At 41.6% G+C, this 26,798-nt stretch overlaps 1 protein-coding gene across 1 annotated transcript in view; it reads left to right on the forward strand.

Moving 5' to 3' along the window:
• LOC128618276 (CMP-N-acetylneuraminate-beta-galactosamide-alpha-2,3-sialyltransferase 1) overlaps positions 1 to 19,755 on the forward strand; it is a 38,300-nt gene extending 18,545 nt beyond the window's left edge. Inside the window, exons 2-7 of the mRNA XM_053641819.1 lie at positions 1,105 to 1,749; positions 7,264 to 7,457; positions 13,557 to 13,739; positions 14,326 to 14,371; positions 14,513 to 14,632; positions 17,940 to 19,755. Of these exons, the coding sequence (XP_053497794.1) occupies positions 1,486 to 1,749; positions 7,264 to 7,457; positions 13,557 to 13,739; positions 14,326 to 14,371; positions 14,513 to 14,632; positions 17,940 to 18,113 (981 nt within the window). The 5' untranslated portion in view covers positions 1,105 to 1,485 and the 3' untranslated portion in view covers positions 18,114 to 19,755. The remainder of the gene's footprint in view (positions 1 to 1,104; positions 1,750 to 7,263; positions 7,458 to 13,556; positions 13,740 to 14,325; positions 14,372 to 14,512; positions 14,633 to 17,939) is intronic.
• The last annotated feature ends 7,043 nt before the right edge of the window (positions 19,756 to 26,798 follow it).

Here is a 26,798-nt window from a genome sequence, read left to right on the forward strand (position 1 = left end):
TCCAATATTTCAATAATAGGGCACATGGCTCTGCAAACATATAGCCAAGGGGAAAACTTAATATAGAGCTCAGGAAACATAGAACCCTGGGAATATAGGACAATGGGAACACTGAAAATACATTGCCTTGAAAATATAGGGTGCTGGGAATATAGAGTCTTGAATATATGGCACTGGGAATGTTGAGTCTTGAATATATGGAACTGGGAATATTGAGTCTTGAATATATGGCACTGGGAATGTTGAGTCTTGAATATATGGCACTGGGAATGTTGAGTCTTGAATATATGGAACTGGGAATACTGAGTCTTGGGAATATATGACACTGGGAATATAGAGTTTTGGGAATATATGACACTGGGAATATTAAGTCTTGAATATATGGCACTGGGAATGCTGAGTCTTGGGAATATATGGAACTGGGAATATTGAGTCTTGAATATATGGCACTGGAAGTCTCTGGAGCATGGGGCATTGGGAATATCAAGTCTTGGGAACATAAGGCACTGGGAGAATAGAGTCTCTGAAATGCAGGGCCCCGGGCTATATCGAGTCTCACAGCGCACTGGCAACATTATGTCTCTTTTGGGAAACGTTGTGTACTGGGACTATAGACACTGGGGAGCATTCAAGAGAGTTCAAGAAACATATAGAATGAGAATTATTCATTCTTATATAGGAACATATTCTTGCTTTCACATACCTATTATCTGTGGTCTTGTTTTAGATTAAAAATGATGGTTGTGGTAAAATGACCAAATAACTTCTGCAGTGTTTACAGATTTCTAAAACACTTGGCATCTAACGTGTATTGTACTAGCTAGAATCAGTGTGCCAAGAGCTGACTTTACTTAACCAGCATAAAGCACATACTTTATAAGTAAATAAGTAATGTTTTTAACACTCCATGAGTGTTTAATATCAGAATACCTTATAAAAGTTTAAACATGTCATGCTCTCAAAATCTGTTATAAGCACACGACTGGTAATAAACTCCCTGAGAATGATTTAAAGATGAGCACAATGTAAGAAGAGATCAGAGATATCCAAGAAGTCATTGGGCGAGTGCGTCAGGCTGAATTTTTCCTCTTGTTTTCCTCCTAGGTTGATGATTATCCAGCCTCTGCAGTCATCTCATTAAGAGTACACAGAGTAAGCAGAGGAGGGAGCGGCTCACCTCATCATTCTGGAGCGTTTGACCCTCTGGCGATCGGCTGTTTACACACCAGAGCAACAGAGAATGTTAAACCTTTGGTGGAAAATCTCCAGTTTAAATGAACCCTGACACGCTGATACATGCTCCCAGAGCTGCTTTAATTAAACCTTGATATTATTGTGTATTTATTTCTTGACTTAACATAGTGAATGAAGGATTTTTATTTTTGTTTTTTTCCCCTGTATTTTTTGGCTTGCCTCAGAAACTTTTTTTTTAAGTTGATGTAATTTTTTTTACTCGGAGACTTTCAGATCTTGGTTTATGTGAAAATGATCTACATGGCATCCAGGAAGCTTAGGGCTCTGATGGTGATCTTGTGCCTCGTTTCTTTGGCCACGTTTTTATTGAGCGATCCCTCATTTCCCTTCAGCCCGTTTCAGAACAGCATTCAAGGGCCGTGCGGGTGCCGTCCCTGTATTTGGGACCCCGAGGAGGTGGACCCGTGGTTCAGCGAGAGGTTTAACCAGTCCATTCATCCTCTGCTGTCCAGCTCGAACAGCAATCTCAGTGAAGAAACCTACAAGTGGTGGCTGGTGAGTATACTTCATCGTGTTTGCAGTTCATTCAACGTTTCTCAGATGTTATCGATCGGCCAAGACATGTTTGTTGTCTAAAGTTTGCAGCTTCAGTTTCATATTGGAGGTACAGTACGAGACAAATATACACTGTATGGTCAAAAGTATGTGGACACCTGACCATTACACCCGTATGTGGTTCTTCTCAAAACTGTTGCCACAAAGTCTGAAGCACACAACTGTATAGAATGTCTTTGTGTGCTGGAGCGTTACAATTTCCCTTCACTGGAACTAAGAGACCTAAACCTGTTCCAGCATGACAACGCCCCTGTACACAAAGCGAGCTCCATGAAGACGTGGTGTGTGAAGGTTGGAAGAAGGTGGAAGAACTCGAGTGTCCTGCACAGAGTCCTGACCTCAACCCCACTGAACACCTTTGGGATGAACTGGAACTGGAGCGTCCTCACATCAACATCAGCGCCTGACCTCATCCTCACTAACGCTCTTGTAGCTGAATGAACACAAATCCCCACAGCCACGCCCCTAAAATCTAGTGGAAAGCCTTCCCAGAAGAGTGGAGCGCGTTATAACGGCAAAGGAGGACCAAATCTGTAATGGGATGCTCAACAAGCACATATGGGTGTGATGATCAAGTGTCCACAAACTTCTGGCCATATGCTATAACTAGTAAGGGTGTTACGATTTGGAAATTTTCACAGAGCGATAATCAAATCTATATAACAAACACCAAACCGATTGAAGGAAGTTTTTGTGGCGGTAACAGTAACTCCACTTCATCAAACCACCCTACTGTTGATTATTTTCCTACAACTACCATTAAATCCTACATGGTCGCTCCAGTGCAGAACTGAGCAAGCAAACGTCAGAGAGAAAATATCTTGACTGCTTTGGCTCTAGAGGTAGATTTGCTCTCTTGCCAAACTGCACCATGAAGTACAGTTCTCGTTATACTCATCCCTACGGAGATTATTATTCGGAGGTAAAGGGGTGTAAATCTCTTAATGAACAATGTCTGCTCAATGAACAATAAAACACTTCTGAAATTAGATGCTTAATTTCATGAGTAGAAGAAAAAAAAAACCACAACCCCACTGTGAGCCCATGAGCCAATTTGCTTGATTTATAAGCAATACAGATGTAAATGAAGAAATTAAAGCTTGTAAATTGTTTCTATCTGATGCAGTTAGCGTCGGGGTTTAACGCACTCGGCTGGCTTCGCGGCATCTGGGGGAGGGGGATTTGACACCCCTCTGTTTTTGCTCCGTTTCGTGATTAAACATTGAAAGAGTATGTTGGCTCACTTTACGGTGTCGGTTAGGAGCTAAATCAGATTCGACTTGTGGTCTGATTACCCAGAATGCCCCTTGCGTGACGCGATTACATGAAAGGTGAAGTTATTTTATTTGCAACAGAGAGAGAGAGAGAGAGAGAGAGAGAGAAAGAGGGAGAGAGAGGGAGAGAGAGAGGGAGTGAGAGAGAGGGAGAGACAGAGAGAGAGAGAGGAGGTAGAATTGGAAAGAAAATAAGAAGAGTGAGAGGTTACATCAGAGAGAGGGAAACACAGAGGAAGAAGTAAAGAGAGACATTTCTTCTTGTCAGAACAAAGGGTTTGATTTGACTCTCGGCTGTGTTTCATATTCATTATTTTAGGAAAACTTTGACAAAGTGATGTGATGAAGCAGAGTCACTGTTACCAGGGCACTCAGTATTTTACTACAACAGCATGAGACACACACTCACACACACACAGTGTTTTTTTGTCCTTCGTACTCAGAAGACAGAAGCCAATAAACGGTCTGCACGCTAATACTTTGGCCGAGATCACAGAGACAGACAACGTTTGAAAGCGTGTTTGCTCACTTTAAAGTTGTCAGAATCCGAATGAAATCGATCTTCTGATTACCCAGAATCCCCCGAGCGTGGCGCGATTAAACGACAGAGTGATTGAATTCATTGAACGAGCACCGGGAGAGAGGATGAATGCTGGGGTGATTAGGAGAAAGGAGTGAGAGATCAGAAGGAGTTTTTTCTTCATGTTTCCTCCAGTCAGAGTGGAGGTGCAGTTCGGTTGTGTTTCATTTAGAGTGACGGGTTTAGGGCGGATTTCAGTCGCGTTCCCCTTCCTCCATCAGCCGCATGACAGGAACATGCAGAGAGAAAGAGGGAGAGGACTAGATCCCAGGCTCAGTCTGTGTTTCAGTCAGAGTGCATGTCAGAGATAGAGTTGTCAGAGAAGAGAAAGTTTCGAGCAGCTCCTGAATTCAGTGATTCAAGAGTCGAGAGTTTTATTTGTCATATACACAATTATGTGTGTGTGTATATATATATATGTATATATATATATATATATATATATATATATATATATATGTATATATATATATATATATATATATATATATATATATATATATATATATATATAGTATATAACTGTAGACTACGCATTCAATACTAAATTCAAACTTTTTCAATTCAATACTAAATTCAAACTTTCCCATTGTGTGAAGCTCAACAACCTTTTGCTGCACATCACAGCTATATTCCTTGCTCTTACCCATTGTTATGAATGACTAAGGGAATTTGGCCTATGTGTTACCTCATATTTATACCCCAGTGAAACTGGAAGTCATGGTTGAACAATTTCCTGTTCCTAGTCACCCAGGTGTAAAAAAAATTGTTGCACAGCTATATTTAACAAAGATTTTTTTTTAATGTAAATCTGTGTTACATTTACAATTGTTTGCCATCTATGAGAGCAGAGTAATTTTATGATATGACAAATTTTCACAGCCTTCTTTGCTTATATTTACCAAGGGTGCCAATATTAGTGGAGGGCGCTGTGTACGTACAGGAATGTGCAGAAAATGGATGTACAAAATATGCAGTATGTTACAATACAAAGTGCAGTGTGCAGAGTGTCAGTGGAGTGCAGAATGACTGTAGAGTCTTTATGGATTCCTAAAGGATCTTTATGGAGGACATGTCTGTGTTGAGGAATCTGATGGCCTGAGGGAAGAAGCTCCTCCTGAGCCCCTCAGTTTGAACAGTCTGTTACTGGGGTTGGTTGAGTCCCTGATGATTTTAGCAGCTCTTGTACTGCATCGCCTGGTGTAGATCTCGTGCAGAGAGGGGAGAGCAGACCCAGGGATGTGCTCAGCTAAGTGCACCGCTCTCTACAGGGCTTTGCGGTGCTGGATTGAGCAGTTTCCATGCCATGCTGAGATGCACTGAGTTAATAAACTTTCTATGCCGACCATTATAGAAAGTTTTCAGGATCACTGGGGAGAACCGGAATTTCCTCAGCAGTCTCAGATGGTACAACCGTTGTCTGACTTTGTTCACCTGAGTGAGTCCCGGTCAGGTCCTCAGAGATATGTTCGACAAGGAAACTGCTCACCTGCTGATGTCGAGTTCAGTATAGTTTTGCTGTTGCCCCTTCCTGAAGTTCACAACCAGCTCTTTGGTTTTACTGACGTTCAGAGAGAGAGACCGTTAGCCTGGCAACAAGCTACGAGTTTCTCCACCCTGTCAAGGTAGGCAGCCTCGCCATTGTTGGAGATGAGGCCCATAACCACTGTCCTCAGCAAACTGGGTAGAGGTGGAGCTGTGAGAGGACACACAGTCATGTGTGTAGAGAGATTAGAACGGGGGGCTCAGGACACAACCTTGTGGGTCTCCGGTGATGATTTTGGAGGTAAACTGTCCCACTCTCCCTACTCTCTGATCAGCACTGGATCTCAGTACATGGTTGGAAATGTTGTCAGGGCCAGCCGCTTTCCTGATGTTTACACGCTTCAGAGCCCACCGAACCTTGTCCTTCGAGACGGTGATCATGCAGTCATCACTAACAGAGCTGCTTCCTTCTGTAGCGCCAGTTGGCAGGCTAGCTCTATTGCGGTTAGCCTTGAAGCACGCATAGAAAGTATTCAACTCGTCAGCCAGAGAAGAGTCGGCTCTCGCTGCGGCGGTGAATTTGCCTCTGAAGGCGCTGATAGTCCTCAGTCCCTGCAACATGCGTCAAGAGTCAATGAGCTAGAAACGAAACTCCACCCGCTCCCTGTGACGGAGTTCAGCAGCTTTCACTGTGCATTGGAGCGCGTAGCATACTCGCTTTGCATCCGTTCATATTCCCTGACATGAGCCCAAAATTGTTGACATCAGCAGAGCTTGGTGGCACAAAAGCCAGTAGTGAGTTAGCTTTGTAGCTAATCCTAAACGGAGAAGAACAGTGGTCCACTGTGTTTGCTGCTCTGTTTGGACAGGATACATATTGATAAAAGTTCAGCATGACCTGCCTGAGGTTGGCTTTATTAAAGTCCTCAGTCACGATGAAGGCAGCATCTGGATGTTTGTTTTGGTAAACAGTGAGCACATCATGGAGCTTAGACAGAGCCATGCTTGTGTCCACCTGAGGAGGGATATACACAGCAGTGGCAATGACTGATGTACTGTAAACTCATGGGGCATGTAGAATGAATAGCATATAATAGTCAGATGTTCCAGATGAGGAAGCAGGAGTGTCATGGTCCGGGGCTGCATGAGTGCTGCTGGCACTGGGGAGCTACAGTTCATTGAGGGAACCATGAATGCCAACATGTACTGTGACATACTGAAGCAGAGCATGATCAGTATGCAGTATTCCAGCATGATAAATACCCCAAACACACCTCCAAGACGAACACTGCCTTGCTAAAGAAGCTGAGGGTGAAGGTGATGGACTGGTAAAGCATGTCTCCAGACCTAAACCCTATTGAGCATCTGTGGGGCATCCTCAAACGGATGGTGGAGGAGTACAAGGTCTCTAACATCCACCAGCTCCGTGATGTCATCATGGAGGAGTGGAAGAGGACTCCAGTGGCAACCTGTGAAGCTCTGGTGAACTCCATGCCCAAGTGGGTTAAGGCAGGGCTGGAAAATAATGGTGGCCACACAAAATATTGACACTTTGGGCCCAATTTGTACATTTTCACCTAGGGGTGTACTCACTTTTGTGGTTTAGACATTAATGGCTGTGTGTTGAGTTATTTTGAGGGGACAGTAAATTTACACTGTTACACAAGCTGTACACTCACTACTTTACATTGTAGCAAAGTGTCATTTCTTCAGTGTTGTCACATGAAAAGATATTATGAAATATTTACAAAAATGTGAGGGGTGTACTCACTTTTGTGAGATACTGTATATATGTGGATGGATGGATGGATGGATGGAGAAATGCAGTAGTCAAGGGATATACAAACAGATGGATGGATCTAATGACAGATGAGTGGGTGAGGGATATAAGTCTAGTGGAGACTGATAGGATGGATAGAGGAATGATCTGATATACAGACAGATGGATGGATGCACAAGGAGAACATGGTAAACTTAATTATTATAATGACTTTTATAAAATGCTAAAACAGTTCCAGTGGTTGGTGAAATGATTATGTATTTTCCCCTGTGTGTGTATGTGTGTGTGTGTGTGTGTGTGTGTGTGTGTGTGTGTGTATGTGTGTGTATGCGTAGTGGCTTCAGGCCGAGACCAACCCATCCAACCTGACTACAGTGATGGACAGGTTATTTCAGGTTGTCCCTGGAGAACAGCACTACATGGATGCTGGACCTTCCCGATGCCGTTCATGCTCCGTGGTGGGAAACTCTGGAAATCTCCTCTCATCCCATTACGGTGAACTGATCGACTCCAGCGACTTCGTCTTCCGGTAAGAGACATTCCCAAGTTTAGAGATTTCAGTCTGGTACAGTAGAGCGAGGCAAGAACGAATAACCAGATAATCAGAATATCGGATAATAAACAAAGAAAAAAGACTGTCCTTTATATAAAAAAGGATGTAAGCACAGAAATATCAGTGCGTCGTGTCCATTTCAGTTCTTCTCGGCATTTTCAGTAGTTTTGTGAGACTGTTACAGAATAAGCTGCTCTGATCTTCAATCTGTTTCACTAAATAATGTAACGTGAATTTCTTATCTGTCGTCCTGCAGCACCGCTTCTCCCTAAACCGCTTTCAAGGCTCTCGTACTGAGGATGCCCAACTGCTCGGCTTAGCATTTTTCCATTCCCTAACGTGCGGAATTCTGCTCATCAGCTAATTATGATCAAGTTAATAAGCTCAATCTGGTGCATCAGAGCAGGAAAAAACACTGAATTATGCAGTGGAATTGCCTTTCAGGGATGGATTTACACACTCTGTAATGAATGTATGAAAAGTACAGGAGCTGAAGTCAGTAGGAACTCCATAACCAGTAATCCATAACCAAGGTCAAAAAACCACCATGCATTAAAAGACTGGCAGAAAATAATAATAATAATAATAATAATATATTTAAAAGAGAATAACAAAAAGGCACAGAAGGGTAAGTAATGTCCTTTTTAGTGCCACACCAAGCTGAGATTATCCACTTTTGGGGAAATTAAAATGAACTGAGTTGAACCATTTTAGGAAAAACAATTACTGAGCCGATCCCCTTTTAGTGCCACACCAAAGTGAGCTTTTTAGTGCCACACCAAAGTGTGTCTTTTAGTGCCACACCAAAGTGTGTCTTTTAGTGCCACACCAAACTGTGACTTTTAGTGCCACACCAAAGTGTGTCTTTTAGTGCCACACCAAAGTGTGTCTTTTAGTGCCACACCAAACTGAGCTGATCCTGGTATGCCACAGGTGGAATAGTTTACAACCTTAATAACTTAATAATAAGTAAAAAGTGAACGCTCTCAAGTAAAAGATATAAATAGTTGAAATTCTTCAGTAAAACAGTTCAAAAGTAAGAGCTATCAAGTAAAACAAGTAAAAAGTAAAAGTTCTGCCAGTTTTGTTGCTTAGAATTGGTTCTGTGATGCTACAAGGTAAAAGGGTTATCAGGAGTGGAGGTATGGAGTTTTTTTCCTTTCATGTAGGCCACAGGTCCTGGAGGACCCACTGGTCCTGCATGTTTGAGTGTTTTCCTGCTCATCCTGCTCAGTTGAAGCGTGTGTTAGAGCAGGAAAACACTCAAACGTGCAGGGCCGAGGGTCCTCCGGGACCTGGGTTGGGAATCAGTGATAGCTTTTAATAATATTAACAGACTTTAATCATGTTTAAAAAATTATTCACCATTTTAAAAAAAAAAACTGTAGGTCCTAGTTTAGTTATTGCACCTACAGTGGTGCTCGAAAGTTTGTGAACCCTTTAGAAAGTTCTATAGTTCTGGGTAAATAGTCCGCAAAGTAGACAAAGTGTTTCATTTGTACACAGTCTGTCTGACGGTGGATTTGGTGGAGTCCAAACTCTTTAGAGATGGATTTGTAAGCTTTCCCAGCCTGATGAGCATCAACGACTCTTTCTCTGAGGTCCTTAGAAATCTCCTTTGTTCGTGCCGTGATACACTTCCACACACGTGTTGTGAAGATCCGACTATGATAGAGCCCTGTTCTTTAAATAAAGCAGGACGCTCACTCACTCACACCTGATTGTCATCATATTGAATGAAAACAACTTCAGATTAAACTGCTAAACCTAAACATTTTTGTGATTTTTTTTTTTTAACAAAAGATCAAAAGGTTAAACAATAAAGACAATTTTTCACAGCCTTCTTTGCTCATAAGTACCAAGGGTGCCAGTATTAGTGGAGGGCATCGTAGAGGTTCACATACTTTTGCCACTCACAGATATGTCACATTGGATCATTTTCCTCAATAAATAACTGACCGAGTATAATAATATCTTTGGTTTGTTTATCTGGGTTGTCATGATTTACTTTGAGGACTTGATGATATTTTAGGCCATGTTTATTCAGAAATGTATCAAATTCTAAAGGGTTCACAAACTTTCAAGCACCACTGTACATGGATGAACTCTGATGACTCGGCAATGTGTCGTGCCAGAGGCGAGTTCAGTTTCAGCACATACTTGGATGACCTTTGATGATCTTTAAGGAACTTGGACGACCTACAGTAGCAGAGTGAAGCTCCAGAGGCGAGTTTCCTTTCGTTGTCTCGTCACACACCTCTTCTCGTTTTGTTTAATTGTACCAGAGCAGAGCAGACAGTGGGCACACATGGCTACACATCCCCTTCAGGTGCAGGCACGTGTACGGGACTAGTCCGGTCACTAATGTGACACAAAAAATAGTCAAATACGACACCACAACTTGTTTATTTTTTGTGTCACATGGGTGACCGGACTAGTCCTGTACACGTGCCTGCACCTCCAGGTGATGTGTAGCCATGTGTGTCCACTGTTAAACGAGTGGTTCCTCATGTCTCAAGTTCTGTGTGTACTCTCTGGTGTCATTCATATCCTGGTGACTTCGTAATGGCATGAGTTATGGACAAAAATCTTTAACATGCTATTCCGAACAAAACGAACCACGGTTAGCCCACATGACTCCAATGTCCAATGCCTTCTCTGTAGACTTTAACAAGATTATTAGGATGCAGTGTCTCTAACGTTAAATAAAAATAATGAGTGTAAGACTTGCTCCTGATTTTCATCTTAATGCTGTGTCATTGGAATCTAATCTAGCGTTAGCTCTTGGCCAGCACTCTAAAGAAAGAAACAGGCCAATAGTAATTCTACAGAAACCTGAAGCACACGAGAAAGCAGATAAGTGTGTGTGTGTGTGTGTGTGTGTGTGTGTGTGTGTGTGTGTGTGTGAGGAAGTATAGAATGCTACTCGGTCACATTCTCTGAAAGAAGGAAATGTACAACTGAGGTGAGAGGTTTGGTGTCCACGTGCATTATGGTCAGAATGTTGTATAAATATAACGAGGATCTTCCTGGTCTGAGAAAACAGGTCTAGTGAGTCAGACCGAGTTACCGTTATCAAACGCGGCCGAAACTTGAGACAATATCCCGCTCACACAGATCATGAATATTTCCCTTCATACATAAGAATGTATGAAGAGTCATGGGAAATAGAAAGTACGCCCTCCGTCAGTTCTGTGTTTTGATTAATCAGGACCTAAATGACAAACGTGTGGTCCTCACCAACTTCTGTAAACCTCAGGAGACAACAAAACAACACAACAGATTTCAGTATGTAGTTTCCCACAAAGTTTCCCAGGCTCTCCATTTGTAAACTATCCTGGAAGTATAAATCCTGGAAGGGTGCACTTATTTTTTTCCCACTTGGTTTCTGAATGTTGGTTTAATTTTGGGGGGAAATGACTCCATAATGAAATCTGTTGTTTTTTTGTCGTCACCTGAGGTTGTTTGTTCATTTAGAGAAGCTGGCGAGGACCACACAATTGTTATTTAGGCCCTGATTAATAAAAACAGAGACTTGAAGGAGGGTGTACTTTCAGTTCCCATCACTGCATAAGTACAGAAGAGGTACTATATGGTGAAGCACCGCCCCCTGTTGTCGAGTCTCTTGCAGACTGGAGGGTTTGTTATAGGATTGCCCTGAACAATGACCGGGTTCCCAGTCCCTGCTGATGAAAAGCATTCCAACAACACACGCTACAGTACCTCCACCACCATGCTTCACCGCCGGCACGGTGTTCTCAGCACTGTTGGGTTTCCACCAAATGTAGCACTTTGTTTCGAGGCCAGAAAGGTCCTCCTTTCCATGTTTTCCAACACGCCTTCGGACAAACTGAAAACAGGATGTCATATGACACAGAGCTAACGAGGATGGAATGTGAACATTACGTCAGTCACTGCTCGTACCTGTACCTGTACCTGTATACCAGTACGGATGAGCTACAATCACCAATTTGCCAATGAATACAATTTTATTTGTACTGTTGTGGCGCATCTGCCATTTATTTCATATTGTTTGGCGGGGACATTCAAATGATTTCGAGCCGAGTTCACTTTAAATAAATGTCAAGAAATTTGGCATTTCCATGTTTTTGTTTGTTTTTTAAAAACATGGTTGCGATGTATTTACGAGTGAAAACGAGACAGTCACGCTCGTATGTATCTCGCTGTATCTCGCCGTATCCCGGTGTGGACGGCTGTGTAAAAGTGGCCTTGTTATCGTAGATTTAAAACTACATTTCTTTTCCCCTCCCTCTTTAGCTGCTGTTGAATCCATGTAAAAAGATCGAGCTGTTTATGAGGTCTGATTAGCGAATAAACGCGCTACCGAATGAAAGAGTTTGCTCACTGAGAGCCAATTTATACCGTTTTCATCCTTTAAAGGAAAAAGAAGTCGAGCAGCCGTGCGGCGTGTTTGATTGGAGTAATGACTGAACGATTAACATCCCGCTGTTTCAGCCTTCAGCGGTTTCTTTTATTGAAACAACATCTTGCTTGTGATCGAGTTTAATATTGAAACAACGGGGCGGGTTATATCGTTATAATATCTCTATACACACACACACACACACACACAGATTATCGTTGTAATAGTCAGCAGAGGAACAGAACTGAGCTGCCTTTGTGTTTCAGCGTTGTGTTTTAGCGCACACTCGGACACTTCCCTCGGGCTGTGTACATTTATCGGTCTTTAAAGACACAGAGTTCCACCATCGCTCAGTGTGAAGTTTGGAATATGATGGTGAAGGAGCAGTTCTTGGAAACAAGAACTCATTAGCACACAAGGTTAATGCTAGCAAGTTACAATACGAGGTTATTGCTCGCTAGGTTAGCACTAGTTAACACGTGAGGTTAATGCTGAAAAACTGCTGGGAAAAAAAACCCCAATAGAAACCATCATTGAAATTCGAATGGTTCCCACTACGAATACCATTACACAGAATCAGCTAACCATTAAAGCCATTACAATTACTGGTCCATAATGGTATCCACTAGACATAACATGCCACCAATAGAAGGCAACAAATTACCAATAGAGACCCACAGGGAGTATTGCAGTTTCCATTAAAAACAGTACAATTCCCATTATAACCATTAAAACAAAAAAAAACTAATTCCATGACGGCTTCAATTGTTTGTTTTTGTTTTTGTTGTTGTTTTTTAGTGCTAATTAAATATATATAAAGTTGCATATTTAGTAAAAAACCAAAAATCTAGCCTTTGGATGATGTTTGAAACAAAATATTTATCTTTACTGTGAAGCTGCTTTTACAGAACTTCACAGAAGCGCTTGGCTTATTGAAGCATCATTTATTTATCATTTAAACTTGAGGCTACTGCTAGTAAGCATGTTAGCCAAGGAGGTTAATGAGAGTTACCATAAGACATTATTGCAAGCTAGCATTAACACATGAGCTTAATCCTGGAAAGTTCCTCCATTGGCTTGTATAAAGCTTGTTGGGGATTGAATCAACGAAAGACTAAAAATTTCCTTACGCAGTTCATACACAAGCTAGCCAGCAAGGTACCATAGGAGGGTAATGGTGTCTAGCTAGAATGAACACACAAGGCTAGTGCTAACAACTCGCTATAGGATATTATTACTAGCTAGGCAGAGTTAGCACAGGAGGTTATTGCTGACTAGCTAAAGTTATTGCTAGACTGCAGATTATTAACTAGAAATATAAATTACTTATCCAGATTATCATTGGGATTAAATGTTTGCTTTGTAATCAGTGCTTACTGTAATTACGAGTCTTGCTCCCAGTATCACTGTGTTTTAATAAAAGACAACGTCCGCACCCTTGCTAGGTAAATCATTAGCGTGAGTTGCTAGCTAGCGTTGTGCTGTGTGTGTGTATATTTTCTCGTTTGCTAGCAACAGTGTTTTATCCACATAGGGAAGGTTTTATTTCTCCGACTCCTACCTCATTACTATTTTACTCTGTTAGCAAGTTAGCAAAGCATTCGACGTAGCTTCACCTTCAGCTTTAGCTACAGTGTTCTCACTGCTGAGTGTGTGTGTGTGTGTGTGTGTGTGTGTGTGTGTGTGTGCAGGATAAACCTGGCTACGACGCAGGGTTTTGAGCGTGATGTGGGTTCCAAGACCACACACCATGTGATGTATCCCGAAAGTGCCATGAACCTACAGAACTCCAGCACCAGCCTGCTGCTCATCCCGTTTAAAATCCTCGACCTGGAGTGGCTCGCCAGCGCTCTGACCTCCGGACACATCAACTAGTCAGTGCTGCAGAAGTCTGACTCACTGCAAACATTAAATAAACACCTGCTTCAGATATTTATTTTAGCTCACCGTATCTACAATTACACGTTCTAATCCGTATTTTAATCCGCTTATGTCCCTGTGTATGAGCCGTTACTATAGAAACAGTAACATCTCCATTATTGTTAATCAACACCTAACCAATCAGAATCCAGAATTCAGTAGTGCTGTAGTGTTTTACTTAATTACACTTAAATTATCTATAAGAACATGTAAAGGCTTTAAGACAGTCAAAACTAATGGTCTCTCTCTCTCTCTATCTTTCTCTCGCTGTCTGTCGCTGTATTTCTCTCTCTCTGTCTCTTTCTCGCTCTCTCTTTATCTCTCTCTGCATGTTTCTGGCTGTCTCACTGTGTCTGTATTTCTGACTCCCTCTCTATCTCTCCTTTTATGTCTCTCTCTCAACCTCTCGCCCTCTCTCTTTCAATCTCTCTCTGTCTCTCTCTCTCCCTGTCTCTTTCTCGCTCTCTCTTTGCCTCTCTATCTCTCTCTTTCTGTCTCTGTTTCTCTATCTCTCTCTCTTTTTTTAAATCTATCTTTCAGCACCTACATGCCGGTCAGTCCACGTATCCAAGCTAACAGACACAAAGTGAGCTTTTTCATATTTTTTTCACCATAATTTTCATTTTTATAATTTTCCCACTCACTCTCAGATTCCATGTCTCACATTGTGCTGTGTGTGTGTGTGTGTGTGTGTGTGTGTGTGTGTGTGTGTGTCTGTGTGTGGCAGGTGTTGGTGTATAACCCCTCGTTTATGAAGTATGCGTATGAAGTGTGGTTGGAGAATCACGGCAGATATCCATCGACCGGTTTCCTCAGCATCATGTTCGCTCTGCACATCTGTGATCAGGTACCGCCCCCTATCTTCTAAACGATATACTTACTACATTACCTTTTGTTCTTGCCTTTAATTGTGTTTTTGTTTTGCTTTTTAAAATATTTTTTGCCTTCAATTATTTCGTATTCCTTTATTCATTTATATTATTTTTTTTAATGTTGTTTTCTTTTTCATTTTTTTCTTACGTAATCTTTTATTGTTTACTATTAGTTTTTCCTCTGTATGTTATTTTACTGTGGTTGTTTTCTCCTTTGTATTGTTTATTTTGAATTTGATTCTTTTGTTGTTGTTTTTTAGTATTTTTACATTTATTAATATTACATTTTACACTTTGTATCAATCAATTTATTTACTTTTATTTATTTTTATCTTTGCCCCTGGATTAGCCAAGGCCTTCCAGTATCCTAGGCCGGATTATATTCCTAAAGTGCCTACATCTGCTGCCCAGCCTGTGGTGTTGCAGGCTCTGTGCCCTCCTCTGTTCCTCACACCGGAACAAGAGAAACTGCACCTGCTGTGTCCAGTAAGGGCTCTCTGTACTTACGTCCACCGCTCTGGCCAGTGGCGTAAGTCGGAGCAGCTGCTGGTCTGCTTTGGCGGCGACAGTAGAGGTGATGCTGTGTTGAAACAGTGCATCTCTAGTTGGATAGTGGAAGCAATCTCTGTCACTTATGAGGTCTCGCTATGCCTCTGGGCATAAGGGCTCACTCCACTAGGGCGGTCGCCTCCTCAAAGACTTGGTCCAAAAGGGTACCCTTACAGGATGTGTGTGCTGTGGTGGGATGGTCTACACCACACATATTCATTCTCTATTACAACCTGGATAAACATTCCACCCCGGGCTCGAGTGTCTCGCAGTGACCCTCGGGCTCAGATCTTTTGAACAGCCCGTACCCTCAGTGTGATGGAGTGGGTATTCTTGTTCCCACAGCGTGAAGCCCACGCAACGTTGAGTTCCCTTTGAAGTTCCCATTGAGTTTTTTGTCTGGGTTACGACCCTGTTCCCTGAGAAGGGAACGAGACGTTGAGTAGCTTTGTCATACCAGGGCATGCCTGTGAATTGCGTCTTCACTTCAGATAATAGAGGCTGTTCACAGGCGTTATTATATCACGCAACGCCTTTAATCGCCACGTCACCTGATCACTGCAGGCCTAGAAATATGCATGATGTTACACAAGCCTCAGATACTAGTCACAGCGTGAGGCTCACGCAACGTCTCGTTCCCTTCTCAGGGAACAGGGTTCCATGCGTAACCCAGACGTTTTATTCCTCTATTTCTATTTTGATATTTTTGCTCCTATTTTTATTATTGTTCTTTTTTTTTTTTCTTTCCATTTTCTGGACACTGCACATATACAGTCAGGTCCATGAGTATTTGGAGAGTGACACAATTTTGGTACTGTTGCCTCTGTACACCACCACGATGCATTTGAATTGAAGCAATCAAGACGTGATTGTATTGTAGAATTTCAGCTTTAATTCAAGAGGCTGAACAAATAATTTCATCAAGCGTTTAGGAATTACAGCCATCATTGTTGGTGACACATCACTGCATATACAGACAACACAACACAACACAAGACTGGGTATAACACTGCATATAAAGAGAAACACCTGTCATCTGTAATGTCATCCTGGACACATTCTCACAGAGAGAGAGAGAGAGAGAGAGAGAGAGAGAGAGAGAGATCCTGAGCCTGATCCCAAACACTCTTCACCTCGTCTGCTCATTAGTGTGCACTGGAGGGGCTGAGAGAAGGGCTAATGGAGCAGGAAGTACACTACATTGTACGGAGCTGTGTGTGTCTGTGTGTGTGTGTGTGTGTATGTGTGTGTGTGTGTGTAATGAAGAGAGAGAGAGGATGCTGTCAGCATGTGTTCACCTTGTAAAAGTGTGTGATTATGTTTGACCTTGTGTGTGTGTGTGTGTGTGTGTGTGTGTATGTGTGTGCAGGCAGGCTGTCTATCTTTTCAAATAATCTCAGAGCGTAAAGAGCATCTCTGTAAGCACAATACACCCATTAGACACACTACCTATCATCAAACACACACACACACACACACACACACACTTTTGTGGGGGACACTTTTAGTTTCAGGTGAAGAGCTGCACTTGTACCATTACTCTGAACCATTTAGATTGCAAAACTAGACAGAGAGAGAGAGAGAGAGAGAGATGGAGGGAGCGAGAGAGACAGAGATGGGGGGCATACAGCTGGAAAGGCAGACTGACACACACACAGAGATAGATAGATATATACAGCAGGGGAAATAAGTATTGAACACGTCAACATTTTTTACAGTAAATATATTTCCAATGAGGTTACTCACATGAAATTTTCACCAGACATCAGTATTAACTCAAGAAATCCGCAAATATAAAGAATTCACAACATTAAAGTCCATAAATAAAGTTATGTGTAATAAAGAGGAATGACACGGGAAAAAAAGTACTGAACACGCTAACTGAAATGTATTTAATACTTAGTGGAGAAGTCTTTGTTTGTAATGACGGCTTCAAGACACTTCCTGTATGAAGAAATGAATGGGCCGCGGTATTCAGGTGTCATTTTGGAACGTTCTTCTAAACATATCGTCTTTAAATCTTGTTCAGTCTTGAAATAAATGTTGACGCGTAGAATACTTATTTCCCCCACTGCAGATAGATAGATAGACAAACAGACAGATAGATAGATAGATCGATCGATAGATCACATGACCACCCCGTTTCACCAGTGAGACAGACCTTTTCTGTGGTCCTTCCGGTGTTCCTGTGTGGAGTCTGGTGTTAAAGGTACAGTGTCGCCCCCTGGAGGCCAGAAACTAATCAGAACCGATCACAGCACAGTGTTCAGGGTCAGAGGTTGTGTTTCTCTTTCTGAACAAACATAGCAGTTTATATAGAGCTGAGATTTTGGTTTACATGGCAGCATATTCATATCAATCTCATATATTTCCTGATGTTTGCCTTTTAACTGGTGTTCACTTGGTTTTTTGTTCTTTTTATTTTTGTATGAAAATTTTCCTCAGTTTTTTTAATTGTTTAACATTCATTGTTCTTCATTTTGCGCTCCTTCTTTATTCATTTGTTTTATTATTTCCTGTTTGTGTTTCCTCGCCTATGATCAAAACATTTGTTTATAAACGAAAAAAGAAAAAAATAAACACAAAAAAGACAAACAGTCCTCTGAGCTTTGGATTATGTTCAGCAGTTGGTGTCATTTTTTTTACACTGTGCAGGGGAATAAAGGTTCTGAATCATCTTCCTTACGTGAATCCGATGTGTTTTCAGCTTGTCTTGCTTGTTTCTTTCTTCAGGTGAACGTTTTCGGCTTCGGTGCCGATCAGGCGGGGAACTGGCACCACTACTGGGAGGAGAACTTGTATAGCAACGCGTTCAAGGAGACGGGCGTCCATGATGCAGACTTCGAGTACAACATCACACAGACGCTCGCTCAGAAAGGCAAAATCAGAATGTATAAAGGCGTCTAGTCTTCGTCCAGCCGGGACGAGCGGTTACAGATACACGAGAAACGACCATGAGAATGCACTCCATTCAGCACACAGTTTATTTACACAAAGTGGCCTACAAGTGAAACAGGAAGTGATCTGAGCACACAAGGGTGAAGGGTTTTACTCAGCAGTCAAAAAGCCACTCTCTGGCAGCGATGAGATTCGAGCTCACAACCTTCTGGGCACTAGCAGATACTCTGCTGAACTAACACTGTTGCTTATTTCATGGTAGGCCCTGTTCATTTTTTCTCACTTACTTCCTGGTTCTTGGAGTCTGAATGCGCTGGAACGCAGCTTTATATGTCAGACATGTGGACTGCACCAGACTTTTAGAGAGGGATCTAGTTATAATTTACCTCTTAGTATAGTATGTGTAATCCAATCAGTTTAACTCATTTTAACAACTTCCTGTTTCGCAGATTTGAGTTTATTCATTTTGAGTCTCTTCTTGGTTCTCTGTAACTCTGTTTTATCTATCATTGGTGAAATCCCTAATTGTCTGGGTTTGAGTTTTATTCACTTTTAATTTAACGATGTCCTGGTTCTCTGGATGTGTGTGAATCAGAACGTGCTGGAACACTGCTTTTATATGGAACATTCCAGACTGTCAGAGAGAGAGAGAGAGAGAGACAGAGAGAGAGAGAGAGAGGTCTGAATTGAATTTGGCTCAGTATGCTCCTGGTTCTCTGCAATTCAGTTCAGCTTTATTCAGCATTTTTTTATTCAGCTCTTGGTATACAGGTTTTATGTTTCTAGTCTCAGGTATTAAGTAATTTAGGTATTAACTAGTCTCAGCCTCAGAGGCTGCACTCATGTCCTGCAGGCAGTTTTGGGGAGTGACGGAGTACGTGTAACGGCGTTACGTAATCAGGATACAAAACACAGATAGCTGTAATCCGTTACAGTTACGTCAAAAAACAAAATAATCAGATTACAGGTACATTTTGTAAACAATGGGAATGTTATCAGGATTCTTTTTGTTTCATTTAAAAGCAAAGAAATGTATCTGTTTTCAGAACACAATACAGACAGCTGTTTGATTATAGTTCTGGTTCTCTCTCGCCAGTGGTGACTCACATGAGAAACCTCCTGGAGCAGGCGCTAATACATTTTGCACAGAGTTAATTTGGTAGAAATGAACACACTGTTCTCTGAAATGCTTTTGTTAGGGTGACCTTACGTCCTCGTGTCTAAATGTGACAAAATGTCCGGGATTCGGCTTTATTTTCATTATGATGTGTTTATGGTCTAATACTGCATGATGTGTGCACATGTTTGCGTTACTTTAACTCCTCTCCCGCCTCCTCGCACACCGATTGGTCGATTATAAAAGATTTGTAACAAATATTGGCCAAATTCCTGCCTCTCGGCAGTTAACCTACTCTCAGCGAACGTGTGAAGGTGAAGCGCTGTTGTGTTTGGCGTCAAACAGTTACTTTACAACAGCAGCAAATAACAGCTGTCCTGAGTCGAAACAACGCCCACGACCATATAAGGTCATTTTTAATTTCATGTTATCACATTGCTTCATATTACATCATCATTCAAATGTGTAAATGATGGCAGAAGGTACACTCGTGGCATCTGAGATTTTATTTTATTCCACGGACATTCCATAGACTGTAGGAATTTATATATATATATATATATATATATATATATATATATATATATATATATATATATATTTATATGTGTGTGTGTGTGTGTGTGTGTGTGTGATGCTAACAGTGTGTGTTTTTCAGTGCATTAAAGTCTGCATTCAGAGTAACACTGTTTTGAACACTATTAAGACACGGGGGGAAAAAAGGTGTCCTCTTTTTGGAAAACCAGAATATGGTCACCCTAACTTTTGTGATGCAATGTTTCCCGCATCAGGGACGGTGATCATTTATTTATTTATTTATTTATTTCTTAAAAGAAACCCAAACATTGAACATGTTTAAGCTTTAAAATAAGCTCTAATTAAAAGCATTTTCGATCATATTGCTTTACACTTGACGTCATTTACACATGTGGTCTTAAAGTAATCCGAAAATAATCAGATGACGTTACTTTCATATCATGAGACTTGGATTACGCTACTGATTAAATTTTTTATGAAGTCGTTTGTAACTGTAACGGAATACATTTCTAAAGTAACCCTCCCCACCCTGACTGCAGGAATCATTGCAGGTTGCAATTTGATTGGCTGTTTCATGCACTGGTTTCCAAACGCCATGAAAATAAAAATGTTAAAAATAAAAAACTAGCTTGCAAACTAGGGATCAGGACAGACAGACAGAGAAAGAGACGCAGTGATGTTTTGAGTATGATATAGTGAATTGTTGAAGTGTCCAGACTCCTCTCTTCCTAAGTGCCTTCACTGATACTGTGTTTTATAAATCTATCAAGAGTATTGGATATAAAAGGGTTTGGGGTGCAGCACTGTGTGAATGTAAGCTCTTTAACCTTCCTCCATTGTGCACAGGATGAAATAAAGGATTCTGCTGTAATGGTGTCGTTGTGTCTTATTTAATATGAGGGGGTTTTCAACACCTCAATGGGTTAAGAAACATTCCACCAACCAGCTATCTCCAACAGAAATAACACGCGCTGTACATGGAACAACAAAAAAAAGATTTAGAGCATTTTCACCTCTGGTTCGTTTGGAGCGTTTGTTTTTAGAACCTGGTGCGTTTTCTCCCTTGGTTCGTTTCGTTTAGATGTATATGAACTGCAATCGCACTCGGATCCGCACCAAAGCAATCGGGCCAGGACCGCCTGAACTAAACCAAACAAACTCTGGACCGGTTCACTTGAGGTGAGAAAGCAATCCAACCCAACAAACCAACCTGTATAGCAATGCATGATGGGAACTGCATTACGTAAAAAGCGTGTTTGTTTAGCTGACGGCTCGCAGCATGAATCGCAATTTATATTTGGACCAAAGACGTGTAAAATGCCTCACTGAAATTTGGTCTGAACATATTTCTGAACAACTTTCATAAAAACTCAGAGGTTTACAAAGTGTCTAGCGAGCGTCTCAAGGAGAAGGGCTTTAAGTCCTCTGTGAAACATATAAATTAGATCAATTATAATAACTTCAGCTAAAAGGAAAGTCAGAATAAGCTCACAGAGCTGCCGTCTATCCATCTGGATGGATGATCGCTATGGGCGGAACCCCCGGACAGTTTACTCACATGTGACTTGCATAAACGAGCCACGGACGAAATACAACAGCGTAACAATTTAAGTCCCCGTTTTGGAACAAACCACGTATCTACAGGTCTGATACCCGTAGTCTTTAACTGAACACCTACAAGCTGACCAGCAGGGTCCGATGTGTAATAAAGTGTAGCAAGTGACCAGTGGACTAGTTCGACAAACAGACTTCATATAAAACCATAATGAACTTTCTTTTACTTTCACACTATCCGTTGTGACCCAGATGAGGACGGGTTCCCTTCTGAGTCTGGTTCCTCTCAAGGTTTCTTCCTTATATCATCTCAGGGAGTTTTTCCTCACCACCGTCTCCACCGGCTCGCTCAATAGGGATAAATTCACACACTTACAATCTCTATCCTGTGTTTATATGTTTCTGTAAAGCTGCTTTGAGACAATGTCCATTGTTAAAAGTGCTATACGAATAAAACTGAATTGAATTATAGTTTGAGGTCCTTTTCCAGTGATGTGTAGAGGGGGGCAATAGTTTGTGCAGAACAACAATATGTGACCTGTATGGTAGGTACAGCTATATACATAATTATTATTATTATTATCATCATCATCATTATTATTATTATTATTATTATTATTATTATTATTGTTATTATTCATGAAAAAGTCACCCAGTAATGTAAGAGGACCTTTACATGAACACTTTTTTAGATTTCTGATATAATTTCTAATTTCTTTTAGTCCTGAATACTATAATCAGAGTAAAGACATGTACCAACAACAGCAGAGGAACAAAATGAACAGTGGTCTGCTATTGAAAGAACACTTTTAGGAAAGGGGGGGAAAAAAAGAAAAAGATGAGAAGGAGTTCATGTTCCTGGAATGAACACTAGGTGTCGCAGTCACACCAAGATATCGACAACTCGATCAACACGCTTTCAGGATCTTGAGCTCCTCTTCCAGTATTATTTGTGGAAATAGTAGAGAAATGAATTAGAATAATATTTATTTATGACTGGATACATTATTAAGCATTGTGTTAAAATATAATGATGACAATCCATATTTAGATCATGCTTTTTGTCCAGGAGGTACAATGTCCAGTACTGATCTGAAAATGTAACAATTAAATAAAGTAAATAATTGTGCACAAATTACATGGATTCAGTAGAAACTGAGAATTACCAATGAATACATACTTTTATGTTCATACAGTCACTTCCAAAACTATTGGAGCGGCGAGGCCAGTTCATGTGTTTGTGCTGTACACCAGAGACATCCGGGTTTGAGATCAAAAGATAGAGATTGCATTTCCCTGACTCGCAGTAACTGCATCACTCCTGCGACTCACTGACACTAAACTGCCGGTTTCTTCTTCTGTGAAGCTTCTCCAGGGTTTTTACTGCAGCTTCTTTCAGTAGTTGTGTGTTTCGGGGGGTTTCTCCCTTCAGTCTCCTCTTCAGGAGGTGAGATGCTGATCAGTTGGGTGAAGGTCTGGTGATGGACTTGTCCAGTCTAAAACCTTCCACTTTCCCCCCGATGAAGTCCTGTGTTGAGGTGGAAGTGTGTTTTGGATCGTTGTCTTGCTGCATGATGAAGTTCCTCCTGATTCACCTGGATGCATTTCTCTGTAAATTGGCGACAGAATGTTCCTGTAAACTTCTGAAGTCAATCTGCTGCTTCCATCATGAGTTCATCATCAATAAAGATTAGTGAGAATGTTCCAGAAGCAGCCGTGCAAGCAATTACAAAAAGTATAATTTATTATTGTCTCTGTGTCTCTTTGACTGTCTGAGAGAGAGAGAGAGAGAGAGAGAGAGAGAGAGAGAGAGCAAGAGAGAGAGAGAGAGAGCAAGAGAGAGAAAGAGAGAGAACGAGAGAGAGAGTGAGAGAGAGAGAAGGAGAGAGAGAGAGTGAGAGAGAGAGAGAACAAGAGAGAGAGAGAGAGAGAGAGAGAGAGAGAGTGAGAGAGAGAGAGAAGGAGAGAGAGAGAGTGAGAGAGAGAGAGAACAAGAGAGAGAGAGAGAGAGAGAGAGAGAGAGAGAGAATTAAAGATTAAGGAGGATGAGTGTAGAGTGAATAGGCTGCTTGCTGTCTGCTATGTGACACTGAATCAGTAATTACAGACTTCCACATATAAAACACATGATTTAAATCATACCCCAATGACCACACACACACACACACACACACACACACACACACACACACTCACACACACACACACACACACACACACACACACACACACACACCATATTTCCATTCCTGTTTTAACGTGACTTCTCTTCTGCTCGGTCACAAATGCAAATGTTCCTTTATTACATTTGTACAAGTCAGCACTTTCCCCCCCGTGTCATTCCTCTTTATTACACATAACTTTATTTATGGACTTTAATGTTGTGAATTCTTTATATTTCCAGATTTCTTGAGTTAATACTGATGTCTGGTGAAAATCTCATGTGAGTAACCTCATTGGAAATATATTTACTGAAATAAACGCTGACGCGTTCAGTACTCATTTCCCCCGCTGTAGCTTGTGGTTGCTACTCTACGGATCTGCTGTGAAGTCTGGATAGTGTGAAGAAGTTGAGCAGTGGTGTACTACCAGATGTTCTTGCCCTCTACTCACACATGTTCACTCAGGTGTGTTGACAATGGAGTGACTGGCCACATCTGTACACATCTGTACTACATCTTAAACCATTACAGGACAGGAGCATGCCTAATATTCTCTGTTAGCCTGATCCTGTCCTTCTCCTTGTCCTTCACCTCTTTCTCCTCCCAGACAATCACCCACTGCTGAGGACGGCCACACACGTCTAGTCTAAAGTTGGGCATGATATTGCTGTGGATTAGAACACACGGCTACCCTGAAGATATTCTTAACGGTTTACGCTCCAGTCCCAATCATATCCAACTTCACTTTGATACTACAGACTTAAAGTTAAAACTCTACTCAAGATCCCTTTAACACACATGGCACTGCGTGACGCTGTAGTGTACATGTGTGGAAGACTGAGTAATAACTGACTCCCAGAAACGGATGAGTTCCCCTTCTGAGTAGGCTTCCTCGTGTCATCTCGGAGCGTCCCTGCTTGCCGCTGTTGCCTCTGGCTTGCTCAGTAGGACCAGATTTTAAATCTATATGAATTGAATTGAATAAAACCCTTGGGGGCGTGCTGCTATTGGAAAATAATCGACAGTAACTGCACTTCATCACACCACCCTGTCAGTCATTACAGCGCATCATGGAAATCTTTATTCCTTAAATTGTGCTGTGAGAAACGAATCCACCCTTCACAAACACATTACTGACCTTATTCCACTCCCTCTCTCTTTTCACACACAGGTGTGTGTGTGTGTGTGTGTGTGTGTGTGTGTGTGACGTCTCCCTGATTAACACCTGTGGTGACTTATGTAACCCACGTCACTTGATTCCTTGTGAAGTAAACGAATTTTTCCCGTTTTGTTTTTTTCACTCCATGAACGTTTTCATCATCTTCCTCTTCTTCAAGTCTCTTCTGGACTGAATTTAAAACAAAGGTTCATGGAGAACTTGTACCCCTATCATCGTCCCCTTCAAGTCCACATATGTTCCTCTTCTTCACCCGTCTTCCTTTCTTCCTCTCCTCTTGATGTTCTCTTCTTTTCCTCCTCATTCTCCTCCTCTCATCTGCTTCCTTCCTCATATTCGGTTCTATCTAGTGTTGTGTTCTATGTTTTTCTGTTCTAGTCTCATTTGTTCTATTGTGCTCTGTTGTGTTCTTTTTATTCTATTCCACTGTGTTCCTTTTTATCCCGTCCTATCGTGTTATGTTCTGTTCTACTGAGTTATGTCCTGTGGTGTGTTTTGTTTTATTACGCTCTATCCTACTGAGTTATGTTCTATTGTGTTCTATTGTATTCCATTATATTCTACTGTGCTGTGTCTCCTCCATTATTGTTTTATTCCACTGTGTTCTGTTCTGTTTACTTTTCATTCTCGTGGGTTGTGTTCTATTTCCTTCTACTTCCGTTCTTCTTTCTCTTCTTCTCCTCTTCTTCCACCTTTTCTTATCCTCTACTACTTTCTTCTCTTTCCTCTTCCTGCCCTTTCACATGATTTTGCTATTCCCCTCTTCATCTTTCTTTCTCCTTCATCACCCCGGGCATTGTCAGTTATTTTGTCCTGTTGATATGTCAGCAAATGTCTGTGTGTGTGTGTGTGTGTGTGTGTGTGTGTGTGTTGGCCAAGGACACATGTTTGTTTGGTGAGTAGATCTGTTGACTGGCACTAAATCATCATTCGCATTTTCTGTAACACACACACACACACACACACTCATGTGCGCACAGCTGCCTATAGCGGATATGGGCGTTTTTGCCCTTTGAAATTACACCTGACTGAACACAATGTACACGAGCTGTTACTATAGAAACAAACTATTTATATTCTATAGTATTGGGCTCTGTTCTATTCTTTTATATTGAATTCCATTCTATCCTATTCTATCTTATTCCTTTGGAGTTCTCTTCTTTCTCTTCTATTAAATTGTCATTTGTTCTCCATTCTATTTATTCCGGTTCTGTTTTGTTCTGTCCTGTACTACAGTATTGCATTCTGTTTTATTGTGTTTTATATACACCATCATATTAAAACCACTGACAGGTGGCGTGAATAACAGTGATAATCTGTCAAGGTGTGGGATATATCAGTCAGTTCTCGAAGCTGATGTGTTGAAAGCAGGAGAAATGGGCAAGTGTAAGGTTCTGACTTTAACAAGGGTTAAATTGTGATGTGGTGTGATGTCTAGACGTCTGGGTCAGAGCATCTCCAAAACAGCAGGTCTTGTTGAATGTTCCCGGTATGTAGTGGTTAGTACCTACCAAAAGTGGTCCAAGGAAGGAGAACCAGTGAACCAGTGACAGGGTCATGGGCACACAAGGCTCATTGATGCCCTACAGTAGGTACGTGAGCTTCAGAACTGGACCATGGAGCAATGGAAGAAGGTGGCCTGGTCTGATGAATCGGTTTTGTTTTACATCATGTGGAGGCCGGGTGTGTGTGTGTGTGTGTGTGTGTGTGTGTGTGTGTGTGTGTGTGTGTGTGTGTGTGTCGCTTACAGGGGGAAGAGATGGCATCAGGATGCACTATGGGAAGAAGGCGAGCCGGTGGAGGCAGTGTGATGCTCTGGGCGATGTTCTGCTGGACAACCTTGGGTCCTGGCATTCATGTGGATGTTACTTTGACACGTACCACCTACCTAAACACTGCTGCAGACCGAGTACACCCCTTCATGGTGACGGTATTCCCTAATATCAGTGTCCTCTTTCGGCAGGATAATGCTCCCTGACACACTGCAAACACTGTTCAGGATCAGTTTGAGGAACATGACAAAGAGTTCACATTGTTGACTCGACCTCCAAATTCCCCAGATCTCAGTCCGATCAAGCGTCTGTGGGATGTTTTGGACAAACAAGTCTGATCCATGGACGCCCCACCACACAACGTGCAGGACTTAA

Source organism: Ictalurus furcatus, chromosome 14 (assembly GCF_023375685.1).
Source record: "Ictalurus furcatus strain D&B chromosome 14, Billie_1.0, whole genome shotgun sequence".
Taxonomy (NCBI): domain Eukaryota; kingdom Metazoa; phylum Chordata; class Actinopteri; order Siluriformes; family Ictaluridae; genus Ictalurus; species Ictalurus furcatus.